General features: G+C 40.6%; 2 protein-coding genes across 3 annotated transcripts in view; one reads left to right on the top strand and one right to left on the bottom strand.

Annotated features, from left to right (window-relative positions):
* Positions 1–352: 352 nt before the first annotated feature.
* khnyn (KH and NYN domain containing) lies at positions 353–12564 on the bottom strand. Of its 2 annotated transcripts, none has more exons than XM_067447679.1 (9): positions 12448–12564; positions 7061–7344; positions 6702–6836; positions 4081–5579; positions 2851–2981; positions 2506–2602; positions 2126–2233; positions 1430–1531; positions 353–1282 (listed from the first exon to the last, which is right to left on the bottom strand). In XM_067447679.1, exons 2-9 carry the CDS (start codon positions 7304–7306, stop codon positions 916–918), a joined length of 2685 nt encoding a protein of 894 aa, XP_067303780.1. In that variant the 5' UTR covers positions 7307–7344; positions 12448–12564; the 3' UTR covers positions 353–915. The 2 variants fall into 2 exon arrangements, with proteins under 2 accessions (XP_067303780.1, XP_067303781.1); XM_067447680.1 differs by having other exon boundaries at positions 7061–7340; positions 12448–12540.
* Positions 12565–13226: 662 nt separating this feature from the next.
* ripk3 (receptor-interacting serine-threonine kinase 3) overlaps positions 13227–19885 on the top strand; it is a 34459-nt gene continuing 27800 nt past the window's right edge. Inside the window, exon 1 of the mRNA XM_067447681.1 lies at positions 13227–13557. Coding sequence (XP_067303782.1) covers positions 13397–13557 — 161 coding nt within the window. The 5' untranslated portion in view covers positions 13227–13396. The remainder of the gene's footprint in view (positions 13558–19885) is intronic.

Here is a 19885-nt window from a genome sequence, read left to right as displayed (position 1 = left end):
GATGGTGTTATGTAAGTGGCCCCAAAGTATGAAGACGAATCATTATTTACAACAGAAATCCTTTAGCTGGACAATAACTTTTCTAGAGCTGATACAAAAAACAATCCCTCTTCCATTAACTTCCTATTATCACTGTAAAGCTTTGAAAGAATCTATATTGTAAAAAAGCGCTATATAAATGAAGGTGACTTGATTTTACACAAACAAGCACCTCGTTTGTTCAGATAAGTCTGTCTGGAATAATATGATAATAAATATAATTAATAAATAATAAAGGAATAGCCAGAGGGAATATGTTTGGTCTGTTTGATGTAGATTACTGTTACACACACTCACTGACAACCGGTTTTGTTTATTTGATTTAATAGGGACATGTCATGTTTATGAACATCCGTATAAAAATACAAAATGTAAACATGCTCAATTACATCGGCAGTGATGAAAGCAAAAGCATTTTAAAATAAACTCTTTCATTTAAAAAAATATTTTGGTCCTTTTCATTATTCTCACTTTAAGAAAGGAGCATATGAAAATAAATAGTCATCAACAACATTTTAAACATTGATAACACTTTACAATAAGCTCTCATCGGTTAACATGCATTAAATAACAATGTGCCGGATATATATTAAAGTGTAAATGTTAGTAAAAATATAACTGTTCATTGTTTATTGAGTGCATTGACGAATGTTAAAAAGCTTTAATAATGCTGAAATTAAAATGAAATAAGATTAATAAAAGCCGCAGAAGTATTGTTCATGTTTACTAACGGAGCCTTATTGTAAAGTGTTATTTAACCCTAAAAGCACAACTGTTTTTATCCCCCTCAGTGCAAGCACATGAATAACACTTAATGAAATATAAATTATGATTGAATTTAAGATGTATAATAAGAAGAAAGCTAGTTTTCCATGGTTATTCCTGTTGATCCAGGATGAGGTCTGTGAGCCGGCTGATGTCTCGGAGCGCCGGATGGCACTGAAGGATCATGATGATCACGCTCTCCTGGCCTGGGAAGATGGGCATTAAACTCTGCTGCAGCTTTAGGGTCTCCTCCGCAGTCCTCTCCCTGACCTCGGCCTGACCCCTGACCCCTGGAGTCCAGTCCCGGTACTGCTGCAGCTTTAGGGTCTCCTCCGCAGTCGTCTCCCTGACCTCTGCTTGACCCCTGACCCCTGGAGTCCGGTCGTGGTACTGCATCACCTCAGTGTGAGCCGGTGGTGAGGAGAAGGAGGATGCGGATGCACCTGCAAACGTCTGATTTCCTGGAGCAGGCGAGATGCTGATGGGAAAATATTAACAACAGTTCTATTACGATAGTATTGGGTTTGTTTTCCTGGAAGAGAAAGACTGTGAGGTTGAAACACTAAAATCTTTGACCTTCTTGGTCAAATGTTAGAGAACACTAGCATATAGATACAGGTATTACCTGCTGAGTTTGTGTAGGAAGTCTCTCAGGTGCGGCCCGCCGCGGCCCAGAGGATCGTCCGGCAACATGAAGAGATCTCCAGCAAACACGTACTGTAGCAAACTGAGACAAGCCCCATCACTAAATCCCTGATATAAAGGCCTTCTAGAGAGATCCGTTTAAAGTGCCACCGTATGCTCATTACCTTTCATATGGTGTGTAATAGAGCTGTTAGTGAAAGTATAAGATCATAGTTCAGACACATTCATTATCTCCTAACAGAAAGCAGCGATTCTAAACTGAACGAGTCGTCAGTAATTCAGTCTCTCTTCCTCCTGAACATAATCACGGTTGGAACTAATTTGCATAATGCCGGCCTCTGGTCCTGATTGGCTGAACAGCATCTCTTTACATTTACAGTTAATAATTTAGCAGACGCTTTTATCCGAAGCGACCTATAAATGAGGAGAGCAATAGAAGCAACTAAACAAACAAGTGCTGTAACAAGTCTCAGTTAATCGCTTTTGATACATGTGAACTTGAGCCTCCAAAACCCCAAATTAGGGACCTTTATAATAGCATGATAGGGGCACTTTAAACGGATGGTAGTCCAGGATTATTCTTTAAATGTTAAAACTGTTTCAAAAGAAAGGCAGCAGAAATATACCTATAATATATTATGCCAGGGAAAACTGTAACTGACTACTTATGTATTACCTCTTCTTTATGATGTCTCTCCATGCGGGCGATTCATCCACTAGATCTCTCAGGTTGTCGTTTGTGACGATCACTCCATTCGTCTTCTGCGCCAGTGCCAGCATGAATCTGAAGAACAATCACTCGTTATCTGAAGAAACGAGCGTTTCACATCACAGCGGCCACTCAATATTCAGGCCTAAATATAAGATCTATGCATATTAAAAGATCTTGGATTACGCATGTCTGTCATCATCTCCTCATGTCATTCACACCTGTGTAACTAAATTCTGCAGAACACTAAAGAAGATATTTTAAAGAATGTTTTTGGTGTTTTGCAGAAGTCAGAAAGTCACGCATGAGTAAACGGTGACCCTTCTGAACATGCCGTGTTGATTTACCGGTCATCATACGAGTTGATCCTCTTGCCCTCGACCTCTCTGGAGGGTGTGTACGAGATGAAGCCCAGATCATGAAGCTCCGTCAGGTAATGCTTTTCTACAGGAAACAGAACCACACCATGAGGAACACAACTAGCCACGGTTACAGATCTTTGGTTTTGAATCAGATATAGATGAATCTAACAAGGCTTTGTTACATCACGGTTTAATTTCTGAATCCTGATGTGGAGTGTCTAACGATGCAAAAGCAGAGCAGTGAAATGGAGAAGCACGTTCCATCTGAACAGGCCCTTATGTTTATCTTTATAGTTGTGGTTCTTGGTCCAGGCATGGAGTGAGCATCACCTTTATTCTTGGAGTTATTCTTCTGCCTCCACTGCGGGATGAAGACGGTGATTTCTCGATGTCCTCTGGCCCAGAAGTGCTGAACAGCAAGAGCGATGCCTCGGCAGGAGAAGAACACGCCCAGCCCATGACTGTAGGAGATCAGATCACATTCACCTACAGTTCTCACGAAGTGCACTAAAACATCAGCTGCTCAGTGTCATCTCATCAATAAAGCCAGGTCTTCTTGTCAGTATTGAGGGTAAAGAACACTGCAAAAGTACTGTCCATCCTCAGTATATCCAGTACAGACACATAAACATGCTTTAAACATTTACTTGAGAAGAGAATGTAGCATCAGTGGAATGTTTTGTAATATTTCAAACATTTTCAACTAAATATCCAATTAAATGTAATTACTAAACTAAATTAGCTATATCAACTATGTTACCGAACTGCCCGCATTGACAGCAGATTGACACTGTGATCAATTGAAATTGGCTGGATAACCACCGTTTTCTCCTGTTAATGAACAAATGAATGAACGCATGACAGTTCAATCTTCTACCATCCTGTTTGGTGTCTATTTGTTTAGAATATTGCCACAGGTATTCTGATGGTGTATAAGTATCAGCAGTACTGAAGTCTGTACTTTTGACAACACTAATGCAAATTGACCCACATTTGGTTTTTGCCCACTGAAAATGTGTACAATTTACAGATTTACTCATAGAGCCACATTACGATCTCCATATCTCTGGGACTGAATCCTTGACAGTCTTTAAAATTAAGATATTAAAAGGAAAGTTTGTTAAGAACTAGAATCTAAAAGGATATTAAGATATCCCTGACCCTAACCCAAGTTACACACATGCAAAAAACAGAAGAAGTGCTTATTTCCCATGTTTGAATGGTCACCATTGGCATATAATGCCACAAAGATTGATAAAGTCAACAGATTTCCCTAATAGATCTGCCAATCTCTGTGTGAAAATAACATATTGATGCTGCCATCTTTCTAAAACATGTTTACACCCCTGTAATTTTTTTCTCCAGATGCCAGGTGAAAATTGTCATTTTAACCCTCCTCTACAAAACAGTGATTCCTCTGTCAAGACACATCTGAGACATCTAATATTTCGCCATTCATCACTATATTTATGTTTGTCTTTTACAAAACAAAATCAAAAGTTTGAGCTGGGGAGCTTCTGAAATGGGGTTGATTTAAGCCGTAATGGGTCTGATTTGTACCTCATTGCCACATTGCTGCCGTCGATGATGACCTGGCGCAGCATGGAGTCGCCGGGCTCGTCCGACAGCTGCAGTGTGAAAGGCGTCTTGAGGCTCTCCAGGAACCGCTGAGGGCCAGTCACCACAGATGCTGACCCTGACCCTGCTCTCGGTTTGGGCACGATCACGGGGGTGGAGGGGTATGGGAAACTGAGGTCCATGTTTGGTCTGATACTCCACTGAGGGCCCGTCGCCACAGATGCTGACCCTGACCCTGCTCTCGGTTTGGGCACGATCACGGGGGTGGAGGGGTATGGGAAACTGTGGTCCATGTTTGGTCTGATACTCCGCGGAGGGGATTGGGCATGCATATTCCCTGGCTGTGCGTCTGGGTCCATAGTCTCAAAGGAGTATGTTGTCTGTGGCGGGCCTTTCACTGATAAACTGCTGTGGTCAACTAGCGGTTCTACTTTTGTCGCTCCCTTTTGTCTCCCAGTGTCAAGCTTATCAAGATCTGCCACTGAATTCGGCTCAATCGTCCAATCAGCTTGCTTGCTACCATTTCTCGCCCTGTTCGCCACTTTGGCTTCTTGTTTCTGCAGTTGCATGAGTAGCTCGTGTGGCTTGAGCTCAGGTAGATTGCCATACACCTCCATTACTCTGTCCTCAGTATATCCACAAGTGGCCGCAGCTTTCTTCAACACTCCCAAGACAAAGTCTTCCTCTTTAGCATTCCCCTCTCCTGCTTTACTGGCCTCTGGGATCTGTGCCCCAAGTATTTCACCCCTGACGGCCACCGCATTGTCTTTATTCTTTCGCTGGACAGTTTTGTTATGCTCCTGTTGGATCAAATCCAGGATCTGTGAGGCTTCTTTGGGGCCGGTTTGGGCCAGAACGTTGTGCACCACCTCCTCTGTGAATCCCATGGCAGAGAAGAACTTAAGGAGGTGCTCAAACTCCTCTCTGCTCCCTGAGGACGAAAGAACAGCAGGAGTCTTTGATTCAGCTCCTCGCTCTGGAGACTCTGGGCTCTCAGATTGGGTTGGGTCGAGGATGAAACCTTGGGGAAACGGACTGTGGGATTCATTGCTGAAATCATTTGTGCCGTTAATCCTGTCATACACAGTTTGCGGCTGCTGGGAATGTGAGTTCTCTGCATAATGATTCGATCGTTTGATCCTTGGATCCTCCCATGATCTATTGCCATCCAATGCGATCAGACCTTCCTGGAACTGCTTTGCACGCGAGTCTAACCCAGACTGCTTCACTAAATCCAGCAGGGCCTCTTTCACCATCACCGGTAACACCAGCAGGTCGAGCGTGTGACGGTCCTCCAGATTCTCAACCAGCGACTTGAAGGCCCGACGCGAGTCCAGGGATTCGCCTGCTATCCCAAGCCCAGCTTCTGAACGCCGCCCCTGGCTGCTCCTGTATTTCTCCACCAGGTCTGTAATAAAGGAGTAGGCTTTAACCACAGGTTCTGCCAGTCCAGTTATGAGGAGAAAGCCTTGGGATCCCACCTGCAGCAGAGGTTTAGACAATAGTTTAATCAAACAGAGCCTGGATCATTATATGAGCACTATAACTACACAACAGGATTAATTATGGGACGGCTCAATAGCATAGGCATGGCAAACTAGGGCAAAATGTTGCATTTTTATGCATTTTAATTTAATTTGTCCTGCATGCATTTTTATTTTGAAACATTAATCTTGCATTTAACTTCTTGAACCTAATGCTCTTAAAACGGAGCGAATTTTAAACAATACGATTTTTATTTTATTTTTATTTAAATATCCACATAAACAACATATTGCTACAGGCATTGTTCATGGTTAGTTCATGTTGAGTAATGCAATAACTAATGTTAACTAATACAACCTTATTGTAAAGTGTTACCAGCAGATTTAGGCCGTGTCCACCAAAGTGCTTTTTACTATATTTTTTGGGGCCAAAAACAGATTGTAATCGCTGACGTTCCTACTTTTCTTCTTCTGCTCTTGGGTCTATGGCATCTCACAGAACCACTTGTGGGAAGTTATTGAGCACACGGATAGACCTCATCACGGCTACCACACCCATATTTTAGGTCTTTGAGTCTCCACTAATAAGATGCTCATTTGAATCGGGTGTGTTTGATTAAGGACACATGCAGTGTTGTTGTGCCTTCAGGATCGTGGTTGGGAAACACTGCCTTAAGGTCAAAAGTTATAATGAAATTTCCAAAAATGCTAATAAGTTTTGATTAGCCTATTGTAATGGCTACTGGTCTTAATTGATTCTTTGGGTCATGCCGGGAACAAAAATGCCAATTTCGGCATAGTCAACCAAAGTGATGCTGCCAGCAGTGATGGCATGACGTGTCCTGTCTTTTTAGTACACGACTCCTTTCTTGTTGATATATTTTCAATTGTTTTCAACGGGAGCACTGCGTATTTATAAACAGCAGCAGCGTGACGAGGCGACAACAGAACACAATCATGTAAAACAAGGGCCAGAGCAAGTCATTTACATTGTGTCCTCATTTTAATATTCAGAAGCAAACGATCGGTGAAATCCAATACTATCAACACTTCCTCAAATATTATAGCAGCTCCTGTCCCATAAAATAATGCATTCGAGTACATTATGTTTTTACTCACCACTATATGTGCAGAGGTATTTTTAATCAGGCAGTCCATGAACAGCCCTTTTGCACCGCAGAACACACAGTGAAGCACTTCAGGAACCTGCATCTCTTGTTGAGCTTCCTGATTAACCACGCCCTTCACGAAAATCTAAGAGTCGTATAATATACAAGGCGAGTAAATCAACAACAATTCTCACCACAGCAGTAACAGAAAACATGATAATACTTCACACTAGGGTCATCTATGGGCTCTGGACTGATCTTACATTGAGGATTCAGTTAGTTAGATACTCTCTGATTGAGTACTGTAATCTACATCGACATGTATGTGGTTTCAGTTCAGGTGTTGAGAAGCTGAAAGTGTACAGACACCTTTGCTGCCTCCACATCTGGTCCAGATCCGCGCAGCTGCAGCCAGATGAGCTCAGCCGACTGCGCTTCCTGTCCTCCGATGAGCAGATCCACGCAGAAGACCCGCTCCACTGCCGGCTGCAGAGCCACCAGGGCCGGCCGCAGCACACCTGCACAGGTGAACTCGTCCTCCACCGGCCGCAGCGTACCTGCACAGGTGAACTCGTCCTCCACCGGCCGCTGCGATCCACATCCTGACTGAGCCATGACTCACTGCACCTCTGCCGACGGATTCACTAAACTGACTAGCAAATGCAGAGCTTTAGGTCCAAATACAGAACTACTGTACATAATATATACAGTGGGTAGGGACAGTTTTCAGACCCCCTTAAATGTTTTACTCTTCATTATATTGCAGCCATTTACTAAAATCATTTAAGTTCCTTTTTTCCTCATTAATGTACAAACAGCAACCCATATTGACAGAAAAACACAGCCACAGCAAATACAGCCATTAGTCTTTTTGGGAAAGATGCAACAAGTTTTTCACACCTGGATTTGGGGATCCTCTGCCATTCCTCCTCGCAGATCCTCTCCAGTTCTGTCAGGTTGGGTGGTAAATGTTGGTGGACAGCCATGTTCAGGTCTCTCCAGAGATGCTCAATTGGGCTAACTCAGGGCTCTGGCTGGGCCATTCAAGAACAGTCACAGAGTTGTTGTAAAGCCACTCCTTCATTATTTTAGCTTGTTGGAAGGTGAACCTTTGGCCCAGTCTGAGGTCTTGAGCACTACGGAGAAGGTTTTCATCCAGGATATCCCTGTACTTGGCTGCATTTATCTTTCCCTTGATTGCAACCAGTCGTCCTGTCGCTGCAGCTGAAAAACACCCCCACAGCATGATGCTGCCACCACCATGCTTCACTGTTGAGACTGTATTGGACAGGGGATGAGCAGTTTCTGTTTTTCTCCAAAAAATAACGCTTAAAATTAGGGCCAAAAAGGTCTATCTTGGTCTCATCAGACCAGAGAATGTTATTTTGCCAACATCTTGGAGTCCTTCAGGTATTTTTTTTTTTTTTTTAACAAACTGTCATGTGTCTTGCACTGAGAAGAGGCTTCCGTCGGCCACTCTGCCATAAAGCCCTGATTGGTAGAGGGCTGCAGTGATGGTTGACTTTCTACAACTTTCTCCCATCTCCCATCTCTGCATCTCTGGAGCTCAGCCACAGTGATCTTTGGGTTCTTCTTTACCTCTCTCACCAAGGCTCTTCTCACCCGATAGCTCAGTTTGGCCGGACGGCCAGCTCTAGGAAGGGTTCTGGTCGTCCCAAACGTCTTCCATTTAATGATTATGAAGGCCACAGCACTCTCAGGAACCTTAAATGCAGCAGACATTTTTTGTAACCTGGCCAGAGCTGTGCCTTGCCACAATTCTGTCTGAGCTCTTCAGGCAGTTCCTTTGACCTCATGATTCTCATTTGCTCTGACATGCGCTGTGAGCTGTAAGGTCGTATATAGACAGGTGTGTGGCTTTCCTAATCAAGTCCAGTCAGTATAATCAAACACAGCTGGACTCAAATGAAGGTGTAGAACCATCTCAAGGATGATCAGAAGAAATGGACAGCACCTGAGTTAAATATATGAGTGTCACAGCAAAGGGTCTGAATACTGAGGATTGGATAGGAGTTAGGAGGGATTTCAGTTTTTCTTTTTTAATAAATCTGCAAAAATGTCAAAAAATTCTGTGTTTTTCTGTCAATATGGGGTGCTGTGTGTACATTAATGAGAGAGAAAAAAATGAACTTAAATTATTTTAGCAAATGGCTGCAATATAACAGAGTGAAACATTTAAGGGGGTCTGAATACTTTCTGTACCCACTGTGTGTGTGTGTGTGTGTGTGTGTGTGTGTGTGTGTGTGTGTGTGTGTGTGTGTGTATGTACAATGTATACTTACACCTAAAGGATTATTAGGAACACACACTAATACAGTGTTTGACCCCCTTTCGCCTTCAGAACTGCCTTAATTCTCCGTGGCATTGATCAACAAGCTGCTGAAAGCATTCTTTAGAAATGTCGGCCCATATTGATAGGAGAGCATCTTGCAGTTGATGGAGATTTGTGGGATGCACATCCAGGGCACGAAGCTCCCGTTCCACCACATCCCAAAGATGCTCTATTGGGTTGAGATCTGGGGACTGTGGCGGCCATTTTAGTTCAGTCAACTCATTGGCATGTTCAAGAAACCAATATGAAATGATTGAGCTTTGTGACATGGTGCATTATCCTGCTGGAAGTAGCCATCAGAGGATGGGGATGTTTTCTTGGCACACTTTAGGTCACCACTTGGTGGTGGTTGAGGAGATTCTCCCCTTCTATGTAAAGCGATTTGAGTGCCTAGAAAAGCGCTATATAAATGTAACAAATTATTATTAATTATTACTTATTGCCAATTGGGCATCGTTTAAATGCCACGGCCTACCTGAGCAGTTTCTGACCATGTCCATCCCTTTATGACCACCATATGCCCATAACCACTCGTTACAACCGAGATATGCAGCAAAGCATTTGTGAAGCCACAACACACACAACCTTGAGGCGGATGGGCTACACCAGCAGAAGACCCCACCGGGGACCACTCATCTCCACTACAAATGGGAAAAAGAGACTATTCGCCTTATTCACCTGGCGGCCATTTTGAAAACTCTAACGCAGTTGAGGGGTACACAAACCCGGACGTTGGACTCCGATACAGTACTAATCAGTAGAAGCATTCTGTGTCCCTCACTTTCTGCCTGCTGTGTGTAACAAAATCATGTAATGCATCACTGATAATGTATATAGTTTTCTTTTGTTAATGTTTTTTAATTTTGCTCCTAATGTAATTTCTAATGTTCTGCCATTTTCTGGCAAGTTTTTCCATACTTACAATATACAAGCAGGCCATTTGTATTCCTCCATACCAATAAATAGTTACCTTTACAAACCTAGACCAGTGTGCCTGTCAATGTGTTTGAATGACTTATTTCTATCTGATGTTCTGACCAGTTGTAAAGTTATGAAAGACATCATCCATGTGTAATAAAATTGTACTTTATTCTTTAGATAAATGGACATTTTATTTTACATGTATGAAGATCCAGTAGCTTATACACATATCTCCCACATGTAAATTAACTGTATCAACTATATTACTGATCTGCCCACACTGACACTATGATAAATTAAAATAAGCTGATAACATCACCGTTTTCTCCAGAACGACTGCAGCCGAATCTAATTTTGTTGTAATATTGTCCTGTTTGACACTGAAGCTGCTCTGACACAATCGTGATTGTAAAAGCGCTGAATAAAGCTGACTTGACATGTCCCAGTCTTGCTATTCCTTGAGTCTTTCGAACTTTGTCTGCAGTAAAATGCAGAAATTACAACCAGGATCCCTTCTGATATTTTTTTTAACCACTCTCCATGTAATCCCTTATCCTCCGGAAACGGTGAAAGGTTTGTCCTCTGTTGTATTCTTCCTGAGTGACGAAGTGAGTGACACAGAATGCTGCTGCTGATTAGTACCATATCAGAGTCCAACTTCCGGGTTTGTGTACCCCTCAACGGCGTTAGAGTTTTCAAAATGGCCGCCAGGTGAATAAGGCGAATTGTCAATTGGTTTCTTGAACATGCCAATGAGTTGACTGAACTAAAATGGCTTCATGCTTTCAATGGCAACCATCCCTTTATGACCACCATGTGCCCATCCTCTGATGGCTACTTCCAGCAGGATAATGCACCATGTCACAAAGCTCAATCATTTCAAATTGGTTTCTTGAACATGCCAATGAGTTGACTGAACTAAAATGGCTTCATGCTTTCAATGGCAACCATCCCTTTATGACCACCATGTGCCCATCCTCTGATGGCTACTTCCAGCAGGATAATGCACCATGTCACAAAGCTCAATCATTTCAAATTGGTTTCTTGAACATGCCAATGAGTTGACTGTACTAAAATGGCCGCCACAGTCCCCAGATCTCAACCCAATAGAGCATCTTTGGGATGTGGTGGAACGGGAGCTTCGTGCCCTGGATGTGCATCCCACAAATCTCCATCAACTGCAAGATGCTCTCCTATCAATATGGGCCAACATTTCTAAAGATGCTTTCAGCAGCTTGTTGATCAATGCCACGGAGAATTAAGGCAGTTCTGGAGGAGAACGGGTCAAACACAGCATTAGTGTGTGCTCCTAATAATCCTTTAGGGGAGTGTATATTAGTGTTGTCAAAAGTACCGACCTCGATACAAAATCGTAACTGAAATGTTATAAATGTGACTCTTTGAGCGCTGTAGAGCGGACTCTTAAACACCTCTGACTGGCCATTGTGCTCACATGCTCATCAAATATGTCTGTGATTGGCTACTACGATCAGCGCTTCACAAACATGTTGTAAAAATATATCAATGACACTTTTCATGGAGCGCTTGCACAGATGGACACAGAGCGTTTAAATGCAGGTTTCTATCAGCCTCTGGTCCGCTACTCGACGCCTGCTTGTGCTTTCTAACGCTCTGCCGTGTGTTGATCACTGTAGCCAATCACAGGCACATCTGATGAGCGCGTGAGCACAATGGCCAATCAGAGGTGTTTACGATTACAGCTCAAGTGTCACATTTTTAACATTTCAGTACTGATTTGTTATTGAGGTCAGTACTTTTGACAACACTAGTCTAGTATATAAATATATATTAACAAAATACTAAATCAACTATTCTTTTTAAAACAGTATTTTTACAATTTAGTTGAATAATTGAGTAACCGATGACAGGCAAAGAAAGCAGAAACCCAGAAATGAAGAGGTATTTATCTAAAGGGAAATGTATTCTCTGACTTGTAAAGGCGTATGAATATGAACATATATAACAGGTTCGCTCAGTTTGCCTAAAGGTACACCTCTAATCCATTACCGTGACTATTGAAGAATAACAACTCGGCCCTTCAATTCAAATATGGGGAATTAAATATGCAAATACTGATATGTAAGTCATAGAATAAATGCGCCTTTAAATCTAAAAACACTGATGTGTCCACAGATCCTCATTAACAAAGACACAACAAATGAGATAAATTAACCTCAACTGACTGAAACTGTCGCTCTCAACTCTCAGGTGTTATTAAGTCGGAATGACCATTTTAAAAAGAGCCGAGCCATTTATATATTCAGCAATTATTTACAATATATTCATCAGGCCACCGATTAAAGATCATCTGGTTGCGTAATAATGTTCATTATTGACTAAATACTGTTTGACTACAGCAGACACAGATTCACAAAGCATTCTTGACGAACAAAACACAAGAATAAAAGAGGAATGTGTAAAGTAGGACTGAAGGACAGTAAACAAGCGCTCTTTAACTTACCATATCGCCTTTAACTGGTGTGTTTGCGACGCGATTATAAACACACAGTCCTCCTCAAAGGGCGATTATAAACACACAGTCCTCCTCAAAGGGTCATGAGGCTTCAGGGAGACTCGTTTGTCCGCATTCAGAGCTGCTCATGATTGTTGCTAAAACGAAACTAAAGGGGAAGTTTGCGACGAGCTTCTACCGTAACTAAGCGAAAGGGCGCGCACGCGGATCGGAGCGGCGGCTGTTCCTGTGCACGCGCATCTGCATATATAAACACATGACCTATGGACTGAAACGATGCCCAAACAGTCTCATAAATAACATAAGATATGAAAACACAGCAGCTATATCTCCTCACACACTTTACTATGGCTTCTCTCAGATACATTCACATGTTGTGGGGATTTCCACTGACGTAAAAGTCCATCCGGTCGGAGTCAGCAGCAGAGACAGGTGTAAACAAACTGCTCTAATGCTAATATAGTTCCGTTTCACATTATATATGAAAAGGAAAACACTTTATATTTTACATGGAAGCCCTCTTCTGCTACATATTCAAGACAGAAAAAATATGACATGAATGAAAATGATGACGTGACTTTGAAAGTCGAAATTATGATTTATTTTTCATCTCCATCATGACTGCATAATATACTCATGTCATAATTTCGACTTTTAATATCATACCTTATAATTTCGACATTTATAGGATGATTTTAGATAAAGTATGATTTGTTTTGAGGCGAAACGGGCTTCCGTAGGTGTGGGCAGGTGAGGTGACGTCAGTCTTCACGCGTTTGTTTTGATGGGGAAGTGAAACGGGCAAACTTCACAATGTGGAAGCGTCGCCATTTAACGCGGAACTCGGAGAGAGGAGCGATGGTCGCACACATTTCCTGAGATGTTTAAACTCCGTTGAGCTTTATTCACAGAGCGGTGTCGAGTGAAAGCTCACGCGATGGACGGAGGTCAGTTCTGCATGCGACCGGAAGTGATTCGGGATGAGAGTCTGCAGTGTTTTGTGAAGATCGGTTCCGGCGGCTTCGGCCAGATTTATCGGGCCAAACACACGAGATGGGTCATGGATGTGGCGATAAAGCTGCTGCTCTATAAAGACGGGTAATTTCACCTCAAAGTCAACTAAAATATGTGTTGTTAACTTTTCTAATACGTTATTATAAAGTTATTAGGTTATTGATGACAGCGGGGCAAGTTGTCACACAATATGGCAAGCCGTCTTAACCTTTATTCTTTCACAGGATATGGCTTCTTGGTATCAACAATTCAGTTTTCACTAGTTAAATGGTAATTCTTGATAACAGAAAGTGGATTTTGATATTTAATTATGATTGAGGCACAGTAAAATTACTGTGAGCAAAGCTCATTAGCATAAAAGGCACATGCACAGAAAAAGCTTGCTGAAAACAGGTTAACCTGATAACCGTCACGAGGACGAGGACGTGCTGAAACTCTCTTTGCTTAACTTCTTAATCCGCACCGGATCGTGGGCGGGGCGTCTGACGCAAGTGGGCGTGTCTCTACTTATAATTACTTTTGTTTTATACAAACTGTTCAATCAACTATCACAAACTATGCATCATTTGAAAGCTAAAACACTCAAGATTCATGTTCTGAACTCGTTTTTGCAATAAATACACCAGAGAGGAAAGGGTTAAATTAAATGCTAAAGCAGTGGCTATTTAAACATTAGCATAATGAACGCGGTACTCATCTTTCATCTCCTGACGTTCAGATCAGATCGGACGAATCCACGAAACAACAGCATACATGTCTGTGTAAGAGTCCACTCTTCAAAATGCATCCCACTTTTAATCCAAAACAACGAAAAAATAAGGGGAAAAAACTAAAAATCCTCCGTTGTTTGCATAAGCGTTTTGTGTTAAGAGTAATCAATCATGTCCATTTTCAATGAAATAGCGATTGTAAGCCTTATTTTGACAATCTCCCCTGTACTGTGGACTGTTCCGGTTATATTAAACCCTCCCAGGTCTCTCTCCTTCAATCAAAAGCTGACTAGGACACATAAATAGAAAGGGAGCGCGTCACTGGGTGATACATCTGTCAGTCAAACTCGCCGGTCCTTTGTTGGATAAGCCAGTCAATGCCTAGCCAATGCATAGCCAGCATAGATTTGATTGATGGATGTAGTAACGAATCAAAAGACAATATTTTGCGTAGTTTCTGTAAGAGATGTCGTAAGAAGCATTGGTGAATACCTCATGCTTACTTAGCTGTTACTTAGCGTCCTCTCCACAGTTTTCATTCATCGTATCCAGCGCCTGCCAGTGTAAGCACACATACTTACACACAACGCGCAGACTAAATAAGAGACTGTTTTTATCAACTAAATGAGTTTTTTTTACACTTGTAAATTCTGTAAATAGTTTTTTTAGTTATCAGGGACTGCAAATGCATTATAATTAGCAGTTTATTGCAGATTTATTTGAATAAAAACTACTCTTTACTATTACACAAATGTTCTAATATAATTGGACTTTATTGAAAGGACCCCCAGTCTTTTTTGACATAAAAGCTTACAGAAGCTACATTTTTGAGAGAATCGTCCTCAAATTTTAATCAAAGCATGATCAGACATTCAGTTTTATATTTAGGTTATTTTCAGGGCATAAAAATTAAAATCTAATATTTTTTTCCATAAGGGAATAATAAAAAAATAAAAACGTGAGTCACTTACATGCATATTTCCCCTTGTTTTAATCTGTCCCTATACTATTTGAGTTATTATGACTTTTGGGTAACATAATTTAAAGTGTCTAGTTTAAAATAAGACCACTTTTATGGATATAGACCATAGGGTTTAAGAGCTGCAGACATTTTTATTTGGGGTATGTCATTTTTTTATTTATTTCTCAGCACAGGGCGAGGGTTAAGAGGTTAAATTAGCTCAAAATTACTATCAGATGTAAGTAATTACCTTGACAAACTATACATCATTAAAAAGATCTAAGACTAAAGTTTAATTTTGTTACCTCTGTTTTATTCTCAAAGTCTTATAATGACCGTAATGTGTTAATATGTGCCAGGAGTTATGAATATGATCTTGGGCGTCGCTACCTTTTGATTGTAATATGCGCGTCATTTGCTCCCATTCATAAAAAAATCCTCCTTGGTCGTCATGAAGACACTCGACAAAACAACTTCCCTCAGGGCTTTTACTTCAAAAGTGTGCAGATGTGGAGAAATATTGATAGATTCTCACACGTTTGAGTCAAATTTCTATACAGAGAAGTATTATTTATTCAATCTTTATCCAAAATCCGCGGATGTGTGATTATGAGCGCAGTAGACTGTGTTATGCTGTGTTTTCAATTCATTCTGGCAGCCGGAGGGCGCTGGAAAGCTGTACTACTGAAAATTCACCCCATGGGGAACACATGAAGAACAGACACACCATGTGACATTCAGGAAGTATCTGACATATGGACATATCCACACAGCTCCCTGGGATCGTCAGATCGCTATTTTATGCAGATAGACACGTTTTAAGACAATAAACACACAATCGCGGCAATATATGGTTGGTCTGTGTTCTTTATGCCATGCTGGGTGGTTTCATAATAGATGATATTTATAATGCAATGCTATTCCACATAGCTTTTAGCATTGTATATTTTCTGTCAGATTTTTTGACCCGAAGCTATATGAGATCACATATTGTTATATAAAACACTCTACATATAAAATATAAAGTGATATGAAGCAAGTTTTGAATAAAACATGATTTTAATCGTATAAATTGTTGTTTTGCTGGTGTGCTAAGCTAACATGCTAGCTTGCCCTAGATGCACCTGCCACTGAGTAAATACTTTATTTTTATGAACATTTTCTAAATGTAAAACTACTGAAATGCTTATTTGGACGAAATGCATTCAATAGAGTCTCAGTGAGGGTAAAGTGAGAGGTTTGATTTAGAAATGAGGTTTGAATAGAACAGTTTGAATAGAGAATCGTTAGTAATTATAATGCAGACAAAAGAATAATAATTTGAGCCATAACCAGTCCGCATAAGTGTGAATGCCGGGGAGACAAACTGAATGGGGCAGTTTGCACCTCTAAACAATAGAGGCAATACAGCGACTGAAAGCTGAGATGTGGCAATAAACATCAGTTGATATTTCAGCGATATCTCAAAATAAAATCACATCAAACGATCTTGTAAAACGTTTAATAAAATTCAGAGTTTTAGACTGATCATCTTCAGATCTGAAATATAACATGGTCAGACTTGTGGCTTTAGCTGTAGTGCATTTCTAGATTTCTCCAAGGCCCACTTCAATTTTATTTTCATAAAGATATATCATACAAATAAATTTCTAATAACTTTACAAAACTTTGAAGCTTATTATAGCTTTTTTTTATTATAAAAAATATTATCATTTTGACTTTACAGTAAACTGCCAGGTGTCTGCTTTCAAATGAGACCATAATTATGCTTTTAGTGCAAAGGATTCACAAACTGTATTTGTTTTAGTCTGAGTATACATTTCTTAGGATTTTTTTCAAAATTTAGAAATCAGCTTAACAGGTTAAATGGGTTAAATGAGTAATTACTTAGAATACTAAATAAAAATTTTAATTAAAGTATATTACAAAGTTTTAATTTGGACACTAAATAATCATATTAACTTGTACAAAAATGGCATTATATGACCCCTTAAGCCTGGTAGTCCAGTGACAGTGAAAATACTGTTAATGAGTTGATAAAAGCACCAAATTTTGCATGGTGTTTTCTTAGGGTATATAGTGTTATTTTGGCCAATGAGTCCTTGAAAAAAAAAAAAACTTTATCATGTTATATTAGAAGAATATTATAAATTAAATCTGCTTTTAAAAACTTCGATTTTCAAGCTCCTGCACAAGATAAACTGTTCAAATTAATAAAATGAAGTTAACATTTTATGTTTATTTACAACCCCAAATCAGAAAAAGTTGGGACCATATGGAATGTGCAAATAAAATAAAAAAGAAGTGATTTCTAAAATTACTTTCACTTGTATTTCATTGCAGACGATATGAACACAAAATATTTCATGTTTTGTCTGGTCAACTTCATGTCATTTGTAAATATGCATCCTTTCCTGTCATTCAGACCTGCAACACATTTCAAAAAAAGTTGGGACAGTAAAGCATTTACCACTTTGTAATGTTGCCATTCCTTTTCACAACACTCAAAAGACGTTTAGGGACTGAAGACACCAAGTGATGAAGTGTTTCAGGTGTAGTTTTGTCCCATTCTTCCTGCAAACAAGTCTTAAGGTGGGCAACAGTACGGGGTCTTCGTTGTCGCATTTTGCGCTTCAAAATGCGCCACACATTCTCTATTGGAGACAGGTCGGGACTGCAGGCAGGCCAGTCAAGTACCCGTACCCTCTTCCTCCGCAGCCAGGACTTTGTAATGTGTGCAGAATGTGGTTTTGCATTGTCTTGTTGAAATATGCATGGACGTCCCTGGAAAAGATATCTTCTTGAAGGCAGCATATTATGCTCCAAAATCTTTAAGTACTTTTCAGCATTAATGGTGCCTTCACAGAAGTGCAAGTTACCTTTGCCAAGGGCACTGACACAACCCCATCCCATGGCAGACCCTGGCTTTTGGACTTGTTGCTGGTAACAGTCTGGATGATCCTTTTCTTCTTTGGTCCGGAGCACACGGCGTCCATTCCTCCAAAAAAATACCTGAAATACTGATTCATCTGACCACAGAACACATTTCCACTGTGTGATGGTCCATCCCAGATGCCTCCAAGCCCAGAGAAGTCGACGGCGCTTCTGGACACTGTTAACATAATAATAATAATAATAATAATAATGTGTTTGATTTATATAGCGCTTTTCAAGGCACTCAAAGCGCTTTACATAGAAGGGGGGAATCTCCTCAACCACCACCAATGTGCAGCATCCACCCGGATGATGCGACGGCAGCCATATTGCGCCAGAACGCTCACCACACACCAGCTGATTGGTGGAGAGGAGACCGAGTGATGAAGCCAATCAGGATATGGGGATTATTAGGAGGCCATGATGGACAGGGGCCAATGGGCAAATTTGGCCAGGATGCTTCAATGCAGGATGCAAAAGGCTTCCTTTTGGCACAGTACAGTTTTAACTGGCATTTGTGGATGTAACTACGTATTGTGGTACTTGACAAAGGTTTGCCAAAGTAGTCCTGAGCCCATGTGGTGATATCGCTTATAGATGAATGACGATTCTTGATGCAGTGCCGCCTGAGGGATCGGAGACCACGGTTGTTCAGCTTAGGCTTGCGGCCTTGTCCTTTACGCACTGAAATTCCTCCAGATTCCTTGAATCTTGTAATTATGTTATGCACTGTTGAATGTGAAATATCCAAATCTCTTCCTATCTTTCTTTGAGGAACATTGTTTTTAAACATTTCAATAATTTTCTCACGTATTTGTTGGCAAACTGGCGATCCTCGGCCCATCCACCTCATTACTAGCCCTAAATTGCTCCTGTCCTAACTTTTTTTGAAATGTGTTGCAGGTCTGAATGACAGGAAAGGATGCATATTTACAAATGACATGAAGTTGACCAGACAAAACATGAAATATTTTGTGTTCATATTGTCTGCAATGAAATACAAGTCAAAGTAAATTTAGAAATCACTACTTTCTTTTTTTATTTGCGTTTTCCAAACTGTCCCAACTTTTTCTGATTTGGGGTTGTATGTTTATGACCCTTTATATAACTAAAGTAGGGTTGGGTCCCCTAAATTGGCAGTTGACAATGCAATTTTGTAAAATCAGGGTAATGTGTTTAGAAATGAAAGTTTTGGTAATAACTCGAGCAGCTGCATTTTGCACCAAATGTAATTTATAGAGAGATTTGGATGGAAACCCAAAAAAGTTTGTAGCCTGTAGTTTTTAGGTTAACTACTGAAGAGACAGATTCGTATGTGTCGCACTCGCAAAACTCGCAACAGGAGGCATGGAGAGCAGCTTGATCTATGCCACCCTTACAGAATAAGAATCTTTTGAACATCCAGTCATTGGCGTTTCATTGGCTTTCCATCTCCAGATTCAATAGCCTTCTATACTTTTGTCTTTGTCGCTTTCATACGCTTTAAACTTCAGGTGGCAAGATTTGTGCCAAGAGTCAGAATGTGAAGCAAAATTGATAGCAGTTTTATCTTTCCCAAAATAGTTTATTTGGAAGATTTTCAATCTGCCTGAATTGCTTGACATAAGCACCTCTCTCCATTAACCCTTTAGGCGCCAGAGGTTTTTTCCTAAAATGTTCGATTTTGACATCTTAATTTCAAAAGGCTATATCTTAAAAGTGATAAAAGGGAAACTTTCTGCAAATTAGAGAAATATTAAGGAGGACCCTAAGTTTATGTAGAGATTACATTTTCCCATCTAATTTGCATATTATGACGTCATAACGT

The sequence above is a fragment of the Pseudorasbora parva genome, chromosome 1, assembly GCF_024679245.1.
Source record: "Pseudorasbora parva isolate DD20220531a chromosome 1, ASM2467924v1, whole genome shotgun sequence".
Lineage (NCBI taxonomy): Eukaryota > Metazoa > Chordata > Actinopteri > Cypriniformes > Gobionidae > Pseudorasbora > Pseudorasbora parva.
Note: the sequence above shows the minus strand (reverse complement) of the source record. Positions and strands in the feature narration are given on the sequence as shown.